This window comes from Anolis carolinensis, chromosome 6 (genome assembly GCF_035594765.1).
Source record: "Anolis carolinensis isolate JA03-04 chromosome 6, rAnoCar3.1.pri, whole genome shotgun sequence".
NCBI lineage: Eukaryota > Metazoa > Chordata > Lepidosauria > Squamata > Dactyloidae > Anolis > Anolis carolinensis.
Window position 1 is genome coordinate 76,054,721 of NC_085846.1, and position 19,322 is coordinate 76,074,042.

The following is a 19,322-nucleotide window of genomic DNA, read 5'->3' on the forward strand; positions in this document are numbered from 1 at the left end:
AACAGCAATCGAATAAAAGGCAGCACCATATCACAAAACATTTTTTCACTTTTTTTTAAAAAAAGAAGCAACTTTCCATTTTGCATTATATCTATACCCTCAAATTTTCTTGTTGAAACAAGGCAACCTAATTCATTCTCAGATTATGAAGCTGGTTTGTTTTGACAAGCCATAATTAAGCTCAGTTTACTAAGTTTGCATGACATTGTAAGCTCTGGCTAATAAAAAATGGAAATAAACATTTCCTCAATAAGTATTTTACTGGTGCTTATTTCAAGCTCATTTGATCATACCCCCCTTTACACTAGAGAAGACAAAGTATATTCTATTTAAATATATCAAAGTCTGGATCTAGTCATAAATTATCACTAGATGGAATTGTATGTTAAATGGATAGTAGTAATTCCTTAAAACAGAAGGGGGAAAATGGAATATTCTGTACAGCTAGTCTTCCACAGCTGTTGGTTTTAGGGGCACAAGAGCCCCATGAAAGTGAAAAAGGTAAATAATTTGCTTTTGTTATTACCTGGTAAAACCCTTTTCTGTGACTTTCTAGATCTTCCAGCATGACTCTAATGTCAACATCTTCTGGAAGCTGACTATAGAATTACATTGGAGTATCTAGAGATTCCTAGAAAGGTGCTCTTTTTAGAAATCTAGTCATTCAGCATGACTAGAGATTCCTAGAGGAAACATCTGAAAAAGTCAAACCTTCAAGTGTTTAGGGATGACTGGATTTATTCTTTGTGGTAGGCAAGAAGAGGTCCACTTCAGTTCTTTGCGAGATCCCACGTGCATTTATATAAGCATTCTTGGAAGAAAGTCTGAACAAAGTCTGAACAAAGCTGGAAAAAATGGTGAGCTATGAATGTACTTGTAACCTTATGGCTAAAACTCATAGTTCCAACTGAAATGGGCCCATCAAATTCATTAAAAATTGATAAAGCAATACTTACAAAAGTTGCATTGATTCATTGGGTCTACTCTACTTGAGATTAGCCCACAGATTTAGGTCCGATATCTACCAGCTGTGGCACAGCTGGTTAGTAGCCAGGTGCAATAAATCACTATTGACCGAGAATGAGTTTGAAGCCAGCCTGGGTCGGATTGAGCTTCTGATTATTAATAGCCTAGCTCATTGTTGATCTAAGCAACTTGAAAGACAGTTGCATCTGTCAAATAGGAAATTTAGGTATTGTTTTATGTGGGGAGGCTAATTTAACTACCAGTAATTTACAACACCATAAAACCTTCCAGCAGCATGCAGAAGAATGAGGAAGTACTCCATCAAGGACTCGATGTCACAGTGGATGATGAAGCAGCAGCTCCCCTGTGGCTGGAATCAAGCATACCCGCATGAAGCCAGAAGCTTGAAAATGTTAAATATCCTCTGTGTCTCTGTCTGCATGTCGTATGTCTAATGGCATTGAATGTTTGCCATGTATATGTACATTGTGATCCGCCCTGAGTCCCCTTTGGGGTGATAATACTGTAAATATTCTCACCCCAAAGGTGATATAAATACTGTAAATAAATGAATACCTATATGATAAATGCTTTCTGGATACATATAAAAGACAATTGAATACCTGTATTAATGTAGAGCAAGCAAGGCAACTCCAGGCAACCATAGCCAGCAAGGAAGGAATAATAGACACTGCCATCCAAAAAAAAATCTACTGGACCATAGTTGCCAAATGAACTTTAGAGGAGCAGACTTCAATTATCCAGCTTGAATTTTTGTATTGCCATTCAGCTGTTCCAGTTTTTCCGTACTTACTGATTGAGGTCTCTAAATTTTCTGTGACTCATTCTACCGAAAATTCAGGGGGATAATAATACATCTCCAAAGCAGAAATGATTTACAGTAAAAGAAAGATTAGTTAATAATAGATAGAGCAACGTCACAGAAAATAACCAGAGCGTGAAGCAGCTATAGTGCACGGCCTCTACCTTCCACAGACTGTTTCTGGCTCAGTTGGTGCATTGTACTGAACTTTGTCAGCATATTATTTGCCTCTGCCATTCAAAGCACTGACACAAATATTGTTTACTATAATTACACTCTCCTCCAGGTTTCGGTGAGTTTCTCTTGTTGCAAGGCAATGGTTCTCTTCCTCCATTCTTTACATATCGATCAAGAATAATGAAACCATAGGGAAAGTTTGTTACTGGAAACTCACAACAAATATCCATTTTGGGGGCAAAGAAACTCAGCACTAAATGGACAGTGAAATGAAAAAACTGCATGCCCTCCAAATCTTTTTTTAAATGTTCGGGGATAGTTTTGATTAAACCATTTTTTCAACAACGTGTCCCAGTTTAACTATCTTTCTCCATACTTTTTTCAGTTGGGGCAAACTGAGTTCAAAGTACACAAGACATTTTGTTGTTGTTGTGCATTTTCAATTCATTTCCAAGTTATGGCAATTCTAAGGTGACCCCCATCACAGGCTTTCCTTGGCAAGAAATGTCCAGAAGGGGTTTGCCTTGGACTCCCTCAGAAGCTGAGAGAGTGTGACTTGCCCAAATATGTTTCTGTATCTGAGTGAGGATTTTGAGCCCTGGTCTTCAGAATCACAGAATCACAATCCAAACCACAATACTATATTGGCTTTCCATGAGTAGTGTACATTCAATTAGCTTAGCAAAGGGCAGATATGTGGAAACTGTGGAATCTTGACCTCAATCTTGACTCAGGCAAAAGCAAACAGTCTCTCCTTGGTTGTGTACACATTAATAACATTTGCCATCTTGACCACGCTTGACCCTACAAGTCCCAGTTTTCATTATTAGAGAGTATGATACTGCTTAACTATATCAAATTGACTTGTTTTGTAGAAGGCTACTACATATTGAGACACACCAACCATTTTTTCTGTCTATTTGTGATATTGTACTACAAGTCTGGAGCCCCTGGTGGTGCAGCGGATTAAATCACTGAGCTGCTGAACTTGCTGACGGAAAGGTCAGTGGTTCGGATCCAGGGAGTGGGGTGAGCTTCTGCTGTTAGCCCCAGCTCCTGCCAACCTAGCAGTTCGAAAACATGCAAATGTGAGTAGATCAATAGGTACTGCTCTGCCAGGAAGGTAACGCCGCTCCATGCAGTCATGCCGGCCACATGACCTTGGAGGCGTCTACGGACAACGCCAGCTCTTCAGCTTAGAAATGGAGGTGAGCACCAACTCCCAGAGTCAGACACGACTAGACTTAATAATAATAATAATAATAATAATAATAATAATAATAATAATAACTTTATTTTTATACCCCGCCCCATCTCCCTAAGGGGACTCGGGGCGGCTTACATGGGGCCAAGCCCAGGCAAAACAGACAACATAAAACACAACAATAAAAACAAATCAATCAACAATAAAGCAAGTCATAAAACAAATAAAATCATGTAAAACAAACATGCTTGATAAAATCCTGGGTTGACTCCTAAAAAGAACTGGGCCATAAAAGTGCTAGTAGTATCAGATACAGTCGGGGGGAAGACGATACAAAACCATTATCTCATTAAAGTGCTGGGGAAGGCATAAACAAACAACTTAATGTCCAGGGGAAACCTTTACCTTTACCTTACTACCAATCTATACCTAACCCCAATAAAATATCAATACACGTTTAGTCAGATTTTGCACCTGCATTAGTTTCTGTGAGCAAACTAGAAAGGAGTAGTTAAAGCCAGAGCAAGTGGCAGCAGGCATAACTGTGGGGCTATTTATAATGATAGTGCTAAATTTCCGTTGCATTCAAAAGAAAGTAAATGGTTCAATGTTGGCACAGCAGCTGTTTGCTGATAACTTTTAATGCATTGCCAGACCTCAGTTCCCTTCATGTACACCTGAACAGGGAATTGGGGGGCGTGGATTTGTAGCAGAATATGAGTCTTCGCCTTAGTAGGCTAAGGTCCAAATGGAGGAAGGATAAGGAAGGTGCCTTCCATCCAAGACTTCACACTGGTTTCTTCCCTCTGCCCCCTCCCATCCACCTGGCAGGTCTGAATAGCAGCTCTTCTCGGGACTTCATAAATGCTGAATGACTGATGGGCATGAAGAGACATTGAATCATATGGATGGCCCTATGCTCTGGTGTGGGATCTTGTCTCTTATCTAGTGGCCATGAACCACAAAGAGTGCCCATCACATCTGGGACCAGAAATAGTTTTTCAAAGAAAATAAAAATCACATCAGTAACAAATCGGGTCAGTAAAATCCAGTATAAACTGACCCGAATATAAGCCGAGGCACCTAATTTTACCACAAAAAAAACTGAGAAAACATTGACTCCAGTATAAGCCGAGGGTGGTAAATTTCAGAAATAAAAATAGATACCAATAAAATTACATGAATTGAGGCATCAGTAGGTTAAATGTTTTTGAATATTTACATAAAGCTCAGATTTAAGATAAGACTGTCCAACTCGGATCAAATCATTATTCTCATCTTCTTCAATGTAAATGTGCTTATGTGTCCTTTTAATAATAATAGAGTAAAATAATACATATTATTATTATTATTATTATTATTATTATTATTATTATTATTATTATTATTATTATTACAGGAAAATAATACAAGTAATAATAAATAGAGCAAAATAATAAATGCAATAATAATAATAATAAGGTAAAATAAATGTAATAGTAGCAACAATAATAGAGAAAAATAATAAATGTAATAATGCCAATAATAATAGAGAAAAATAATAAATGTACCATATATTCTCGAGTATAAGCTGACCCAAATATAAGCCAACCAGGACCCTCACCCGAGTATAAGCCGAGGGGGGCTTTTTCATTCTTAAAAAAGGGGCTGAAAAACTAGGCTTATACTCGAGTATATACAGTAAATGGTACTGGACTTCCATGACACCTATTTCTAGGCAAGATTTATGTGAATAGACACAGATTCATATATTCAGTTATGAAGTTACAATAACTCTAGTCAATTTTAAGCCGCAGCCTATAGACTAAACAGAGCTTATAGCGTTTGCAGCTCTCATTTCTGTTTGGAATCCACATAGCAATGTCTTTGGATAACAGTGACCCAAAAAAGAAATAAACAGGAAAGCAGTATTCCTGACCTATGTTTTCAAAATGGCCTTGTAAAGTTGCATGCATTACCTGCTTAGTACAGAATAATTTGAGCATGTAATCTACTTTATTTATTTACAGTATTTATATTCCGCTCTTCTCACCCCGAAGGAGACTCAGGGCAGATTACAATGAACATATATATGGCAAACATTCAATGCCATCAGACAAACAACATACAGGATAGACACACACAGAGGCATTTAACATTCCAGCTTCACGATTCTGGCCACAGGGGGAACTGTTGCTTCACCGTCACCGTCCACTAGTGTTTTTTTTTTCCAAATGATTTTTATTGAAAATCTTTACAAGTTAAATCTAAGGGGAAAAAAGGGGATTTGGTTCAAAGGTAAAGCTGGGAAGGGAAGGATGTGAAGGTATGGGGAAAGTTGAGTCTAAGGGAGAGTGTGGGGGTTGGGGCTAGAAATGGGGTCCTAATATAGGGTATAGGTGTGGTGGGTTTGGGGCAGGGAAAAATATTAGGGGAGAGTGGATTGGGAAAGGAAAGGCGCCCTAATCGGGGGTAGGGGCGGGGGGTTGACTTCCACTCTTCTATCTTCCGTTCTTCACATTCGTTGGGTTATCTTCTTAATTCTTCTTCTATGTACTCTTCAAAATTCGACCAGTCCGTTTCCTTCATGGCTCTTCCCATATTTTTTTGGATCAAATATGTTAGCTTGTCCATATTTTTAATATCCATGATTTTTTCTAACCACATTTCTTTAGTGGGAATAACTGTACTTTTTCATGGTGTTGTAAATTAGTTAAATTAGCCTCCCACATAAAGCGTATCTAAATTTCCTACTTGACAGATGCAGCTGTCTTTTGGGCTGTGTAGGTAACACAACATGTCGGGCTATTTAATGGTCGGGGGCTTAACTTGACCTGGGCTTCGAACTCATGACTTGTCAGTCAGTAGTGATTTATTGCAGCTGGTTACTAGCCAGCTGCGCCACAGCCCGGCCCCTTTTCACAGGTAGGCTGGCGGATACTTACCTTAGAATGGCCATTATAAACTGTATTAAAATTCTGGCTGTGCAAGGCCCCCTAGTTTAGTTCATCCGACACGATGAGATGAACTGAGCCCCAGTTTTGTTCAGATCTAGATTTGAACTTTAACCAAAAAAAAAAATCCAAAATCTAAATATTCCACTCAGTTGCATTATGAAGCCAAAATGGTGTTGATGTTTGCCACTGCATCAGCTCACCTCTGCCCTCACCACCCTTTGAAATGGCATGACTTCAAAACTGGTGACTGTAGTTAACTTGTAACATGGCACTGCCTTGAGTACTCCAAGCCCTACCTGCATATCACGTGGATCATCTGTGAAACTCTTATAATTTAAAGATGCCTGTGGTTCTTTGGTTTTAAGATAGCGGTCAGCTCTGAATGCAGAATGCTTTCTTGTAAGGTAGCCTATTTTTAAAACCCACCTGGGAGTAAACTGTAACTAATCACCCTGGATAATTCTTCTACTTCAAAAAGTACTTCAGTTGTATTCATTCAAATATGTTTATTTCTTTATTGGCGTCATTTCTGCAGATGGGTTTTCACACACAGCTTGCTGATCGGCACAAGGTTCCTAGTTAAACAGGAAGCCTTGACAACATAATTGGCTTATGGTCCTGACAATCTGGTTGTGATTCTGACCTAAATGGCTGATTACAAGCAAAAGTAACAAGGAGTTGCTAACAATGGTCAACCTTTTAGCCAAAAACAATCAGATATGAAAATGAGCCAATGCAGTCTTAGCTCAAGGATGCGGCTGCTGTAGAGAGAATTGAGCACCAAGTTGCCTATATCGCCATAAGTGCCCTTCTGCTAGCTGGACCTCTATTCTTCGCTGATCTCAGAGAGTCAAAATGTCATACAAGCTGCTGCTACTGTTGTGTTCCTTCAAGCTATTTCTGACTTATTGTGACTCTGAGACAACCTATCACAGGGTTTTCTTGGCGGGATTTATTTACAGTATTTATATTTATTTACAGTATTTATATTCCGCCCTTCTCACCTCGAAAGGGACTCAGGGCGGATTACAATGTACGTATACATGGCAAACATTCAATGCCATTATTAGACATACAACATACAGACAGACAATAGATGCAATTTAACATTTTTCAGCTTCCAGCTTCATGAGGGTATGTTCAATTCCGGCCACAGGGGGAGCTGCCACTTCAGTATCCACTGTGACACCGAGTCCTTTTTGATGGTAGTACTTCCTTATTGCTCTTCGCAATGAGGATTGATTCAGGTTGGAGGTTCCTTTATCTTCTTTTGAGACTGAGAATGTGGCCTAAGGTCACCCAGTAGATTTCCATGGCCCAATTGGGAATTTGATCCCTGGACTTCAGAGCTATAGTCCAACACACAAACCATTACACCATGCAAGCAATCATTGAATAAATATATATGTTAAAAGAGTGGGGATATCCAATGTCACAGCATGCAAAACATAACTTGACATGTGCACCTCTGGGCCTGCCCTCCAGGCAGCTGTTGGGATGGCACCTGCATTTCCCTTCTCCGAACTGCAGAACTGGTTGCACTGCTAACACTGCCTAGTTGCCTTTTTTCTCCCTTCCCAGCCAGTAAATATTCTTGGCCACTTCCCAGGGCCAACCTTTGGAGGATGATTGTTTTGGGATATTGCACCTGAACTTCTTGAATAAATTCTGGGGTCACATCCATAGCATGTAAGTGTTACCCTGAGTTATGCACATACCAAATTCTAGCCTATTATGATGACCTAAAAGCTTCAGTACAAAGTGAACCCAAATGGCATAGGAACTTGTGGATGAATTATAATTTAGCAGTTTTGCTCTAGACAGTCCTTCAGAAGTCTCTGCTTTGAGGAAGGAGAATTTTGAGGTCAGCAGCAGGGTGACTTAAGAAATTGAAATAACTGAGATTCATTGGTTTCTGAATTCTTTTGCTTTTAACTATCCCCTTCCATAAAGACTAACTTGATTTATTTCTGAGGACAGTCGAAGGGCTACCCATTAGCATATGTATGTGTTATTTACTGATCCTGTTACAGTAGAGTCTCACTTATCCAACATAAATGGGCCAGCAGAACGTTGGATAAGCGAATATGTTGGATAATAAGGAAGGATTAAGGAAAAGCCTATTGAACATCAAATTAGGTTATGCTTTTACAAATTAAGCACCAAAACATCATGTTATACCACAAATTTTGACAGAAAAAGTAGTTCAATACACAGTAATGCTATGTAGTAATTACTGTATTTACGAACTTGGCACCAAAATATCATGATGTATTGAAAACATTGACTACAAAAATGCATTGGATAATCCAGAACGTTGTATAAATGAATGTTGGATAAGTGAGACTCTACTGTATTTGTTTATCAGGTGAGTGCATAATTTGAATTTGATGAAAACAGTGTGATCCACCTGCTGAATTTTTATTGGATGTCTTCTACAGAGAATACTGTTAAGCTTATACATAAGTGTCTATTGATGTCACTTTATGCCCACAGTAGGACTACTCTATCTATGGGGGATACATTTCTGAATTTACTGTGGATAATAGTGAACCCTATAGAAATGAATGACGTTTTTGGAAGTTACCATAGAGTCAGGCTGGATCTAGAAAAGTCCTAGAGAGGACATGTTTTGTTGGATGTTGGTAGATGAAACCACAGGTCCAATGGGTATGGTTGTGTGTGTGTGTGTTTATTCTCTTATAAATGATTCCTATTGAATAAATCAATAGTCAGTCCAGTGTGACATCTGTGTCCCATATCACTCTCCCAGATTTTTAAGTTCAATTAATTCCTTTTTATTGGACAAACTGTCTAGTGGAGAGTAAGCAGCAGCGAATATAAAAGTACAGGGAATTAGCTACATAGACCAGGAGACAAAAGATCTGATCCAAGCTCTTCAATCTATTCTGCTTGAAAGAGGGCCGTCCCCAATCTATTGTATTTGAAAGAAAGTCTAAAATTACCTTTAACAAGATTGAAAATACCGAGATACAGAGCATTATCTTATCACTGATAATTTATGAGTGGTTTTAGCAAGTAATTACAGTATTTTAAAAAAAAGTAAGCTCAAGTGCTTCATCCAGATGTGCAAGACCACAACATCCATAACCAACAGGGAAGCTGTTTGGTGATGGTGTAGCCCAGTAGTCCTCAACCTGTGGGTCCCCAGATGTTTTGGCCTTCAATTCCCAGAAATCCTAACAGCTGGTAAACTGGCTGGGATTTCTGGGAGTTGTAGGCCAAAACACCTGGGGACCCACAGGTTGAGAACCACTGTAGCTCAATATCCCTAATCTAAGCTGTAGATGTTTACTTTACAAAAGCCTTAGGTAGGAGCAAACAATGCAACTGAACTACATCACAGGAAACTACATCACAGGCCAGAGTTCTGTTGCGGTGCTGCAACACTGTTAAAACAGCTATATAAGTTGTGCTTTTTTGCTCTTATGTGCTTCCAAATGCATCCTAAAGTATGGCAGTCCATCTTCTTGAACTGTCAAGTCAACCTTGACTTATTGCAACCCTATTGTGGGATTTCCCCCCAAAAATCTATCCAGAAGTTTGCCCTTGCCTTCCTCTAAAGTTGTGAGACTATGACCTTAATATAGCCAATCCTTTATATGTGATCCTTTATATAGCCAATTAGCTGAAAGTATACATAATTTATCACTCTGAATTTTGACTTGGTGGGTGGAGAGCTATTGGACCGTTGTGCAATGGCTGAGCTAAAAGAATTGGCTTTTATTTTGCAATCTGAACGACTGTGAGAACCAGCATGTCTAAAGTCTCCTTCACCATTTGACACCACCCAGGCACCAAACCCAATTTTAAAGGTGATGTTGGCCGGGTGCCTAGATTTTTGACCCTTCCGTTTGAACAAAAACAACAACAAAAGTAATGCAATGTCAAGGGAAATGCTGCTGGGACGGAGGAGAAAACAAGTTTCAGCACGGTAGGTAAATGTTCACTGCAGCAGAAAAAGCAATTGCTCAGCAGGAGGCTTTCTCTTCCTTACTACTGTGTATACCTGATGCTGCATACTTCACTCAATTGCTTCTCCAAACGCTTTTGGAAAGTGGTTCTGTAGCAATGCACGCAAACAGGGCGTTCTTGGTCTCCCGTTAAATACTTTGGGCCAGTTCTCACGCCCAAGGAGGAATATTTTATTAATTGCCTTGACTGTATGATCCACTTCTGACATCTGAAGAACTCATCTATAGCTTGCGAGAGATTAGGTCTGTTGACTCTTGTTCTTGAAGCCTTTGAACTGACTCAGACTTTAAACAACTGTAACTGGCTTGTTTGAGTATTTTGGCATTTTCTGTTTCCTCGAAGTTCAATAATTCAGCATCTGGTTTGGGGAGGCAGAACCAGAGCTATTTTATCAGATGGTAACTCCCAGTATTGCTACACTGTTACATGTACATTGGTAATGTATTAGTTCTTCTAGTGTCCACTAAGGGCAATATTAGAAGTAGTGGTCATTTGGAATAGAGCTGCTCTCTGAATAGAGTACCAGCCACACGTCCACCTGGATATGCAAAATTATGGATAATAGCAAATCCTATTGAAATGAAAGACTTCTGACCTAAGAATACCACAGTGTCACACTTGAGGCCCTAGCAAACGCTCAGAATAGAAATATTTTGTCAGACATAGATAAATGAAACTATGGATACAAGTTCCATATATACAGGGGCCATAATGTATTTCCTATTTGACCTCAGGCTTCTGACCTAGATTCCCTTTGTAGGAATCGACTATGCTGCTCAAATGCCCCATCATATAGGTAATGTCAGGAAAGGTTCACAGTGGTAATTGTATGCATACAAGATGGGCAAAACTGAGCTGCCAGACCTCCCTCCCTCCCACCTTCCTTCCTTATTTATAGACATTATTTAATAAAATACTTCCCTTTGCGAGAATTTTCCCAGCAGAGGTTAGAAGGGAGATACCTCGATAGTTTTCGCAGTCTGTTCTTTCCCCTTTTTTGAAAAAGGGTGATGATGGTGCCATCCTTGAAGTCTGTTGAGATTTTCTCAGTCACCCATACTTTTTCAATGAGCTTGTGGAGTTGTTGTATCAGCTTAGGTCCACTCTCTTTAAAGATTTCAGCAAGGATCCCATCAGGTCCGCTGGCTTAGTTATTTTTTTGTTGACTTCCTCCAGACTAGGCAGCATTACAAGCTCACCCTGTTTTGTTGTTGTGAGATTTGCGAGATAACCTCTTCGGGGGCGTTAGAGCTGCGACTCAGGAGGTTGTGGTAGTGTTCTTTCCAACGTAGCGCAATTGATTTTTTGTCCTTCAGAAGTTCGGTTCCATCTAATGAGCGTAGAGGGTGTATGCCATGATTTCTTGGTCCATAGATGATCTTTGTGGTTTTAAAAAATCCCTGAGCATCATGGATATCTGCCAAGTGTTGTATTTCTTCAGGCTTTTTTGTCCACCAGATGTTCTTGAGTTTTCTGGTCCTTCTTTGGACCTCAGCTTTTGCAATAGTGTATATCATCCTATGAAATTTCCAATATAAACTATTTTAAACATTGTTACTTCTGTGTAAGTTTGTGTACAATCTGCAAACTATTATGTCTAATTAAGCACTCTGGAGGCAGCACCAAAACTATCATTTTTTACCATTTTCTCTCCACTCTTCTCTCCAGATGTGTGCTTTTTCTTTGCTTTCCCTTTCCATCCCATTACAACCAGCCCTCATTGCTGCTAATCATGACTGTTAACAACACAAACACATCAGCAGTTTACCGTAGTATACTCTGGATGTATTGAATGATCCATTTGATCACTTAATTCAGTAATATATCATTGAAAGCTTTGACTTATTTAATTTTTTAGACTTAGGCCTCCTACATTTGACTCTCGAGAGTTTTGAAGACTGCTCACGGAATAACTTCTTAGCTCCCAGAATAACCGAAACAGGGCATTCCTCAGCTTTACTGGTTGGACTGGTTGGCAATTGAAATGCTAATCTCTGCTACCTATCTTGTTCTATCCCTAATCTTCAGATTGTTTGCTCATTAAATGGTGATTTATTGTATTGTTATTGTTATAATAAGAACAGTTGTATTCAGATTGCTGAAAAACCCTTTCTAAGGAACTAAAGCTGTGTCACCGCGGTTGCTGGTCACGCATTGCTACTGGTTTCGCCGCAGTCTTGACAAATAATTTTAATCTGACTTTTTTTGACCATGCATTTATGAGTGTGCTTTTAACCATGTATGTCCCTATTTGTCCTCATTAACAATGAAAAGTCTGCTTATGTTGTCAAAGTAATATTTAAAATAAGACAACTGTTGTTGCTGTTGTTGTTTTAAAAATCAAGTTGGAATGGAAATGAAATTATGAAATTATGAAGTTGGAAAATGACAATATCAGCAGAAAGAGATTTTTGTTGTTGTTTATTTGTTCAGTCACTTCCAACTCTTCATGACCTCATGGACCAACCCACGCCAGAGCTTCCTGTTGGCCGTCACCACCCGCAGCTCCTTCAAGGTCAAGCCAGTCACTTCAAGGAAACCATCCATCCATCTTGCCCTTGGTCGGCCCCTCTTCCTTTTTCCTTCCATTTTCCCCAGCATCATTCTCTTCTCCAAGTTTTCCTGTCTTCTCATTATGTGGCCAAAATATTTCATCTTTGTTTCTGATATCCTTCGCTCCAGTGAGCAATCGGGCATTATTTCCTGGAGTATGGACTGGTTGGATCTTCTTGTGATCCAAGGCACTCTCAGAATATTCCTTCAATATCACAGTTCAAAAGCATCTATTTTCCTTCGCTCAGCTTTCCTCATGGTTCAGCTCTGGCATTCATAGGTTATGACGGGAAATACCATTGCTATAACTATGCGGACCTTTGTTGCCAGTATGATGTCTCTACACTCATAACTGTATAAATAAGGATGATATTGTGGGAGGCTGAAAGAACTTTTGTAGTGCTTTTCATTCTGAGCCATTTGACCAATCAGTTGTCAGGTTTACTTACCATCACTTTGTAATCATGGAAAGTCTTCACTTGCTGAAGGAAGTAACAATTTTATAATACTTTCTGCTGTTTTTAAACCCCTAGAACATATATTTTGATGAATGTAAATGTATTTTCAGTTGGCATATATATTGCATAAGTGTGTCTCTTCTGTTTGCACCCTTATTTGGAATTAGTCTTGACAAAAGAGTGTCCACTGTGCTTATGTGTCCCCTTTGCCCTATTTTAAATGCCCTTGTGTCTAGTGGAAAATTACATTCCAAGATATGCCTTTGTATTGATTAATTGCCTCCTGTTACACAGACTACTTTTCAACGTTAGCATTATTTCTCCAGTTTTGCAGAAGGCTATTATTCTGAGAAGGGCTTCAGTTGTCTGACTTTGTCTGTCAGCATAGAAAGAGGGTCTGCTAATGGTAGCATTTGGTTTTGTCTGAAGAAATAATTGCTTCTTGGATAATACCCAAATGACATTCATGATTTACATGAAGGCCATTTTCTTCTGTTATTTTCTGTCAATCAAGTTGCCTCTTCTGATAAATTTAACTGGTGAGTGTTTGAAAATTTCTCCATTATGCTCTGTCTCAGCTAAGAGATGGGATTCCATACTTGCTCTTCACTAAGAATAGAAGCCAAGGCCTTAAAACAAAAACAGATTCATCTAGAAGAATACAAGGCTGTCCTGGAAAGGCACAACTCTTTCAGTGTTCTTCTGCCAAAAGTGAACAGTTCCCTAATGACTAATTTGTACTAAAGATTATGACATTAAATTGGCGTGTTTTCATGCTCTGTAATCATTTAAAACTGGGGTATTTAAGTAGACCCAGATGACTACAATAAAAACCCTTCTCCTTTCCCCATAAAATGCTATGATAATTCACTTGGATTTATAGTTCGGGAGCAAAAATATCCTGAATTGGCACTGTTTTTCAATAAGGAGTCTCTGAGAAACATTCTCTAACCTCCAGGAAATCTGCTTTTAAGCACATTGAAATTTACTTCAAGGTAAAATTGTGCTAGCCATTGATTCTCAGCATCAGGAGTGGGAACATGTATGTCTTCCTGATATTGTTAGATGATGTTCCTTACCACTGGATGCTAGGAGTTTTAGTCCAACATCTGGAAGGTCATATGATGTCCAACCCTGTCCTACATTGTAGAATGAGTGCAACAATTTTTTCTAGAGTATTATTTCCACCATTGTAACCCAGCCTAGTCTGCTCAACCAGCCAACACCTCTACATATAGTCCATGGACTAGAGCAGGGGTCCCCAAACGTTTTAAACAGGGGGCCAGTTCACGATCCTTCGGACCGTTGGAGGGCCAGACTATAGTTGGCCACCGAGCAATAATAATTACAGTAGAGTCTCACTTATCCAACACTCGCTTATCCAACGTTCTGGATTATCCAACGCATTTTTGTAGTCAATGTTTTCAATACATCATGATATTTTGGTGCTAAATTCGTAAATACAGTAATTACTACATAGCATTACTGTGTACTGAACTACTTTTTCTTTCCAATGTTGTTGTAGAACATGATGTTTTGGTGCTCAGTTTGTAAAATCATAACCTATTTTAATGTTTAATAGGCTTTTTCTTAGTCTCTCCTTATTATCCAACATATTCGCTTATCCAACATTCTGCTGGCCCGTTTATGTTGGATAAGTGAGACTCTACTGTAACAACAACAACAACAACAACAACAACAAAGTGGGTTGAAAGAGACCCTTTGGGCTATTGAGTCCAACCCCCTTCTGCCTTTGTGCACCGAAAGCACAAGCAAAACACCCCTGACAGATGGCCACCCAGCCTCAATGTTAATAATAATGATAATAATAATAATAATAATAATAATAATAATAATAAAGAGGGTTGGAAGAGACCCCTTGGGCCATTTAGTCCAACCCCCTTCTGCCTTTGTGCACCAAAAGCACAAGCAAAGCATCCCTGACAGAGGGCCACCCAGCCTCAATGTTAATAATAATGATAATAATAATAAGGGTTGTAAGAGAAGAAGAGGCCCCTTGGGTCATTTAGTCCAACCCCCTTCTGCCCTTGTGCCATGGGGGCCGGATAGATGGCTTCGATGGGCCGCATCCGGCCCCCGGGCCTTAGTTTGGTGACCCCTGGACTAGAGAATAGTTCTCAACCCTATATTTCATCCTTCTGAAAGATGCCAGAAAGTGCAGAGGGTTAGTGCCTCTAAGGAGTCACTCCTCATTCAATGTCTTTAGGAAGGAGAGAAGAAGAAAAATACTTTGAATAAATATGAAGATTGTTCTCGTTGATGAGAGAGACTTAATAACTTTGTACAGTGAACTTCCGAGAAAGTCTGAGTTGTTGACTAATTTCTAAAAAGTGTCTTGCAGAGGATGTGGGTGGTGGAAGAGAGGGGGGGAAGGCTCGCTTGCTAATGAAAACAAATACTAGCAAGAAAATGAAAGTGTTTCTGACAAAAAATAAAATTCAAACTCCCCGGGATCAGTAACCGCATGATTAGCACACTGCCTTTTATTGTGTGTTCTAACAAAGTTTATGTTGGACTCTGTAAATCACTTTAATTTCTTTTTAATTTTTTTTTAAATGAAGTTTTTACCATAATACAGAGTAAGGTGAAAATGGCAGCTACCCTAGGGATAAGGGAGTTTTTTTTTGGGGGGGGGGGAGGAAGGGAAAAATAAAAGAAGAGGGGGAAGGGGAAAGGAAAAGGAAAAATAAAACAAAAAGAGCAAAAAATGACTGAGAAATACATACACACTCACAGATTAATATGGCTTCCTTTCTAGTCCGTTGCGAGTCCTTATTTTCTTTATATGTCCTTATTGAGATATATGTTTACTTTCCTAATCCCTTTCCTTTTCAGCTGTCTATGTTGGCCTGTTGGTCGTTTCTTTTCCCCTATCCTTAACATATTCTTCATAGAGGTCCCAATTTGTTGGTTTCACAAAATTTGTTGAGTTCTTCTTTAGGAGAAAGTTTCGTTTATCCATGTCTTTGATCGCCATCATTTTTTTTCTCCATTGGTCTATCTCTGGTGTCTACTCCAGTTTCCAGTACCTTGCGTAACAAATCCTTGCACCTAAATCACTTTAATTTCAATTAGAAATATAAGACATCACAATATAGTAGGGAAAACTGAGGCCAGGTGCTTGGTCTCTCAAGATCTGGATGCCTTCAAACTCAAGCCCCATAGGCCGAATCCAGCCCACCATACCATTTTATGTAGCCCTCCAGATGCTGGACTACAAGTCCTATATTTCTCATCATTAGACATTATGATGGAAACTGATGGGAGTTGTGATACAGTAACATCTGGAAGGTTGTGGTTTGTTCTGTTCTGTTCTGTTGTTGTTCGATAACATTTGGGGACACAAATTAAGTAAAAGCTAAAGAGAACCAACCACTATTATCCATGGATTCAATAGCCCTTTGAAGGCAACCATAAGGCCGAGATGGCCCTCAGTGAAAAAAGTTCGACACCCCATTCTAGATATAGGGTAACAAATCCCAGGTAACAGAAATGACTAGTGTTTTTGTCAAGTTTTATCTAGAATTAGAAATGTACATAGTTAAATTCCAACAAGAGTGCCTTCTGTTAGAATATTATTTTAAAAGAGAGGCATTAGAATAAATCATACATTTGTCTCTGTTGGAAATATCATATTCTTCTGGCTGTCAGAACAGCCTCAGCATTCTATGAAATTTTAAAGTGAGCAGTTTGACAAACTGAGATAATGATATTGCACATTTATAAATGAAACATGGGATGAATAAAATATGGGACTCACATTAAGCCGCAGTTTCTGGGAGAAGAAGTGCATGTCTGAAAAGAAGCAGCCTTATTGTGCCAAGTCCTTTTTGTCTCTTTTTTTGTTCTCACAGTAAAACTTCTGTCATAAAACTTCCTACAGATTTCGGTCTAACGTATTTGAGCTATGAATGGTGGGTTGTGTAAAGCAGACAGTGCTTTGGAAAGGCCTTCTTTATGTTTTGACAGTTTCTCTCGGTTTCATTTGATTAATTCCATTTAAACATGATTTCATTGAATTCGTTTAGTTACGTTTGTGTTTCATTTAAATAATTAAAAACATAAAGTCATTTAAAATAATTTTAAGTGTTGTAATAAAATCTTGTAGAAAATTATTTACCGTAACTATAGATCAGATTCCATATGGAAAGAACATTAACTGTTGTTCATTTCCTTCCAATAAATTCCTTATCTGCCATTTTATTTTCCCAGCCGGCCAGATTCCAGGAGACAATTTCCAGCCCTATTTACTTTTTATCTAGTCAACTGAAGTTTCTAGTGGATGATTGAAAATGCTCAGGGTTAGGTAAAGGTAAAGATTTTCCCCTGACATTAAGTCTAGTTGTGTCCTACTCTGGGGGTTGGTGCTCATCTCCATTTCTAAGCTGAAGAGCCGGCATTGTCCATAGACACCTCCAAGGTCATATGGCCAACATGACTGCATGGAGTGCATTATCTTCCCGCCAGAGTGGTACCTATTGATCTACTCACAGTTGTATGTTTTTGAACTATTGGGTTGGCCAAAGTTGGGGCTAATAGTGGGAGCTCACCCTGCTCCCAGGATTCAAATCGCCAACCTTTGGGTCAGCAAGTTCAGCAGCTCTGTGTTTAAACCGTTGTGCCACTGGGGGTTAGTCCTTTCATAAATTTCCCAATTTCCTCTGTATTCTCTGACATTGAGCCCACAGTGGTGACCTCCTGAGCTTCCGGGAAAAGGTTGGAGACACATCCTTGTTTAGGACTTCCCAGATATGCTTCATCCAACATGTGTCCATCCACTATGTTGGCTGTAGTTGGGGATGGTTTTTTCCAGCTGTTTGGGGAGCCCTTTGCCATTTCTCTGAGTTTCTTTTGGAGTGCCGAGAGAGTATTGACTAAAGGCTTCCTGTAACTAAAGGCTCTTTTACAGCAGGGCTTTTAGAATTTTTAGATGTGATATTGAGTGTAGTATTATTCATGTTGTTGTGTGTTCCTTGGTTGCAGGTAAGAGGGTGAATGTTTGAATGGCCTTCCAGGAACTTTTACCTGGAATTTTGGGTCTGAGGGAGTAAAACTAAGCACCAAGATTGATTTGGTGCTATTCGGGCATCCGCCCACCACCAATGGATTTCTTTACAGTCAGGAAACTCATTTGGGAAGAATAATACAGTGGCATGAATTCTGCACAGTTTTAGACTGGTATTCACGTGTCCTGAAATGTTTTGGAAAAGATCTGCATGATAGCATTTTTGCATATATTTTTGGTCCAAGATTACAGTTTTTACAAAAAAGAAAGTTGCACAAAATAAATCTTACATTAACATTTTTTTTACAAAACCCAGCAGTCTTATACAAGAAAAAAAATCCTCTTATTCAAGATTGCTTTCCCCCCTGCAGAATGTATGAATACCCAGTGAGAACTGTACAGAAAATAGTAATGTTTTCTCCCAATGGGGAGAAAACTGATTTTTTTTCCATCCCCATTTAGGTTGATGAAATAATCACATATTAACACCGTTGATCTTCACAAGAAAACATAATAAGTTGTTTGATTTGTTTTGCCAAGGCTCCATCATTTTAATGTTTTTATTTTAGTCATGTTATTGTGTTCAGCATGTTTCAACAGATTGACATGTGGGCTACAAATTCCATCAGGATCAATTAGCGTGGTCAGTGGGAGGGAATGATAGGAGTTGCAGTTCAAAACTTTGGACATGGGACTATGGTTTGAGGAAAGGTTGATCAATAGAAGGTGTATTGTGCCATGTATTTTTTTTTAAAAGAACTTATTAACTTTGTCCACTTGTATGTACTAGTATCAACCATATAGGGCAGTGATGGCCAACCTATGACACGCGTGTCAGCACTGACACGCCTAGCTATTTTTGCTGACACGCTGCCGCATGCAGATTGATTAGATGACTAATGTCTTTTGTGGCCAAATGTGGTGTGATTTGGTCCAGTGGTTTTGTTGTTTACTCCATGGGAATTATGCACATTACATTATTATATCTATATATATAAAAGAGTGATGGAATCCTGGCACTGAGCAAAGCAACAAAACTAAACACCCCCCAACCTTGAAATTTCACAACACAATCCATCATCCACGCCTCGAGGTTGAAACCACAAAATATCACGTCACGAACCTCCACAGGGTCTAAAAAAACCCAAAAACAAGAGCTATTCAGTGCAATTCCAATGGGCCA

The 19,322-nt window shown here is 39.1% G+C and overlaps 1 protein-coding gene across 6 annotated transcripts in view; it reads left to right on the forward strand.

Annotated features, from left to right (window-relative positions):
- Positions 1–19,322, forward strand: part of thrb (thyroid hormone receptor beta) — a 266,903-nt gene that overhangs the window by 144,531 nt on the left and 103,050 nt on the right. Inside the window, exon 4 of one of the 6 annotated variants that reach the window (XM_008118959.3) lies at positions 754–857. The exons of the other annotated variants lie outside the window; for them this stretch is intronic. Within the exon in view, the coding sequence (XP_008117166.1) occupies positions 855–857 (3 nt within the window). The 5' untranslated portion in view covers positions 754–854. The remainder of the gene's footprint in view (positions 1–753; positions 858–19,322) is intronic. 6 annotated transcript variants of the gene reach the window in all.